General features: G+C 36.1%; 1 protein-coding gene across 1 annotated transcript; it reads left to right on the top strand.

Annotated features, from left to right (window-relative positions):
- The first annotated feature begins 374 nt into the window (after positions 1-374).
- Positions 375-782, top strand: LOC109437169 (adipogenesis regulatory factor). Its single transcript, XM_019716187.2, has one exon. It carries the CDS (start codon positions 435-437, stop codon positions 663-665), a length of 231 nt encoding a protein of 76 aa, XP_019571746.1. The 5' UTR covers positions 375-434; the 3' UTR covers positions 666-782.
- Positions 783-3,472: the final 2,690 nt, after the last annotated feature.

Below are 3,472 nucleotides of genomic sequence, written 5' to 3'. Positions count from 1 at the left end.
CCAAAATCAATGAACATATCTACCACCAAGATCTTGCATTCTAAATATACCATTTTTTGCTCTAAGAAATCAGGGTGCCTTGGATAAAGGACTGATTTCAAGATTGCCAGGGTGAGTGTAAATGAACTTGAAATTTCTTCTTGTGCCCTCCCCCCAAAAAAGAGGAACGCCCTAAAGAATAATGAGTAATGAGAATATGTCAAAAAGATATACAAACCTGCTTCTATTGGCTAAATCATGAAAATTTGAACACCAAAATAAATAATAGTAGTAACAACCCGTTGGATAAAACAGAAACTATAAGTCTATGCAGATAAATTAAAGTTTAGTGCAAAATGGGATGTTTACATAGTTTAAAACTTCTTGGCGGCTGTGAGCATCATCCAACGTCGCTGCGGCTACGTCTTCGACGACCTCGCAGAAACCCCGCAGCCATGGCCAACAAGGGCTTGAAGGACCTGAAGCAACAAGTGGAAGGGGCGGCCCAGGATGCAGTGACTGCGGCTGGAGCAGCAGCTCAGCAAGTGGTGGATCAGGCCACAGAGGCAGGGCAGAAAGCCATGGACCAGGTGGCCAAATCTACCCAGGAAACCATCGACAAGTCTGCTAACCAGGCCTCTGAATCTTTCTCGGGTTTTGGGAAAAAATTAGGCCTCCTGAAATGACAGAAGGGAGCCACAGGTGACTCCCCTCCAGGCCCTGAGCTCCAGTCAGCGGCTGCCCCCTTGGCCTAATGCCTCATTAAAGCACATATTCCTAAAAAACAAACAAACAAACAAACAAAACAAAAAGAAAAAGAAAAAAACAAACAAACAAAACAAACAAAACAAACAAACAAACAACAAAAAAAAACTTCTTCCCTATAAAATACTACTGATTACAAAGAGAAAAAAAGAGTAACTTTAAAGAGAAGAGGCCTAGCATACATTATCAGAATCAAGTGATCAAAGTGAATATCATCAATAAAGACACAAACACAAATGGTGTGCCTCCTGATAAGAACACAGCATCACTTCTGTGACATTCCTGCCAAAGATGTGGAACTTGCGTCTACATGAAGAAACATCATGCAAAGCCAAATTGAGGGCATTTTATAAAACAGCTGGTCTGTAATCTTCAAGGGTAAAGGTCATGAAAATCAAGAGATGATTGAGGAAATGTTCCAGACTGAACCAGACTAAAAAGACATGACAGTTAAATGCAACCTGTGATTCTCAATGGGATCTTTTTGCTATAAAAGCCATTACTGGGGCAATTGACAAAACTTGAATAATCTGAGGATTAGATGGAAGTATTGTACTGATATTAATTTTGTGATTCTGATCATTGTATTATGATTATATAGGGAAATATCTTTGTAGGAAACACACTCTAGAGTATTCAGGTACAATGGGGCATAAGGTCAGTAACTTACTCTCAAGTCCTTCAGGTAAAAAGTTTTAGCTTACTTTATTTTATATAGTTCCAATTTTTTATAAGTTTATAATCAGTTCAAAATAAAATTTAGTAATTTAAAAAATTCAATTGGTCTCTATTTACTGGTTTATAAAATCTCCAAGAAAGCTTATAAATGAGAAAGCAAAGTTTAAATAGATATAGTATAATGTCTTTTTGTATACTTTTCAAAATAATATATATTTTGATGTGTATAATTTTTCTGGTCAGATGCAGAAGAAATACAATGTGGTCATCTGGGCGAGAGATTGGGTGGTGCTGGGAAGAAGCTTTTACATTTTTCATTTTACATCTTCCTGCGTGGTTTATATTTTATTACCAGGTACAAGTATTGTTCTAATTAAAAACAACAACAACAACAACAATGCGTTTTCTGGAAATTTAGAATATGTGCCATTTTTGTTTTTCTCTATATTTTTATGCACTTGAAAAAGCTAATAATGAATAAATAATGTTAAACATTTGTGTGTACACACACTAAAATGTATTTTTCTATCTATAATTTGGGTAAAAGGTTAACAAGGATCAAATATCATTAACTCAGGTTTTGAACAATTTTGTGGCTGAAAATCTTTACCTGATGTTTTATTTACTTTAGGCTTTTTAATTTAAAAAATCTATATGAGGAATTGATCTTGGCTACCAATTAGCAAGGGTTCTAGAACACACAGACTTCAAGGCAGACTTTAGGACCATATTGGTGAGGAAAGAAGTCTCTCGTTTATTGATTTAGGTCTGTGCTTCCACTACTTCTCTCACTACAACCTCACTCTGTGGAATATGTTTTAAAATCTACCTTCCTATTTGGTTCTAAAAACTTTGACAAGCATTTTCCAAACTTAAAGATTTTGGAGGTAATGAATGTAAAATTATTTAGACTTGATAAACCTTTATGTGTTCTTCTTCATATTTCTTTACATGCTGCCTTATTAGTCTAGTCAAGGGACTTTCCCCAAGGTTGTTGTTGTTTTGGCTTCCTGATGATGTCCTTGTAAAATCAAGGAAGTCTAGAGCAAGACTCCCATTTACTCAAATATGGAATAGTTGAAACAGATTTTAGTTTTCAATGATCTCTTGATAAGAGATGAAAAGAGAAGCCTCCCTCTTCTCAAGGCACTTAAAGAAAAAGTTTCAACAGGTACTTTAGATGAAAGTTTACACAAAATTTCAGAAATCATCAGACAGCAAGAAATCACTTACAGAATTCTAGAATCACTTGGCAATATAAAACAGAGGTTAAGAGTTTGGGTGCCAGTGCCGAACAGAAATGAGTTTGAATCACAGCATTACCATTTACTTACACTGTGTCCTTGAGTAGGGTACTTAATCTCCCCAAAACTTGGCTTGTTTACCTATGAAATGAAATAAAGATACCTACCACCGGAAATTATCGTAGATTTCTTTGAAATAATGTCTACCACAAAGAAAACAATAAATATCAATAGTTTTGTTATTGTTGCCATTGGTTACTTTTTTTTAAATCATCACTGTCTCAATCTATATTCCCAATATCACAATTTCAAATATGAGTTAAAATAGACTCATGGACCACAATATCAAGGATAAAAGCAAGAGGGAAATGGCTACTCTGTCTATGCACCAAGATATTCATCACAAGAATCCCAAGAAGAAAGAGAGGCCAACCATCTTATCACAACACAAGCCCAAGGATGGAGCTGTCAGTGAAACTTCCCTTGCAATATGTGTCCATTAGGCTTCCAGTTAGTAAGACCAGGTTATAATTATGTACATAAATGATGAGGAGTTTTTTTCTGAAATTTACAACTTTTCATAGGGTTTCAAATCAGTTCTAAGTATAGCCCAGGACCACCCCCACAATCCTGGAATTCTATGCTCCAAACAGCATTCACTCCCCCACTCAACAAGTATATATGGAGTCCATACTCTGTGCCAGGCCCTGCACTATACACTGGGCATAGAGTGGTGAAGGCAGACAAGATCCCTGCTTCCATGAGTTCATATTCTATGGGGTGGTAGGGTTTACAAATACAAAAAC

The sequence above is a fragment of the Rhinolophus sinicus genome, linkage group LG06, assembly GCF_036562045.2.
Source record: "Rhinolophus sinicus isolate RSC01 linkage group LG06, ASM3656204v1, whole genome shotgun sequence".
NCBI classification, from domain to species: domain Eukaryota; kingdom Metazoa; phylum Chordata; class Mammalia; order Chiroptera; family Rhinolophidae; genus Rhinolophus; species Rhinolophus sinicus.
This window is presented reverse-complemented; position numbering and strand designations above follow the sequence as displayed.

Excerpts from the sequence above, each read along its gene's own strand:
- LOC109437169 (XM_019716187.2), top strand. The coding sequence starts at position 435 with ATGGCCAACAAGGGCTTGAAGGACCTGAAGCAACAAGTGGAAGGGGCG.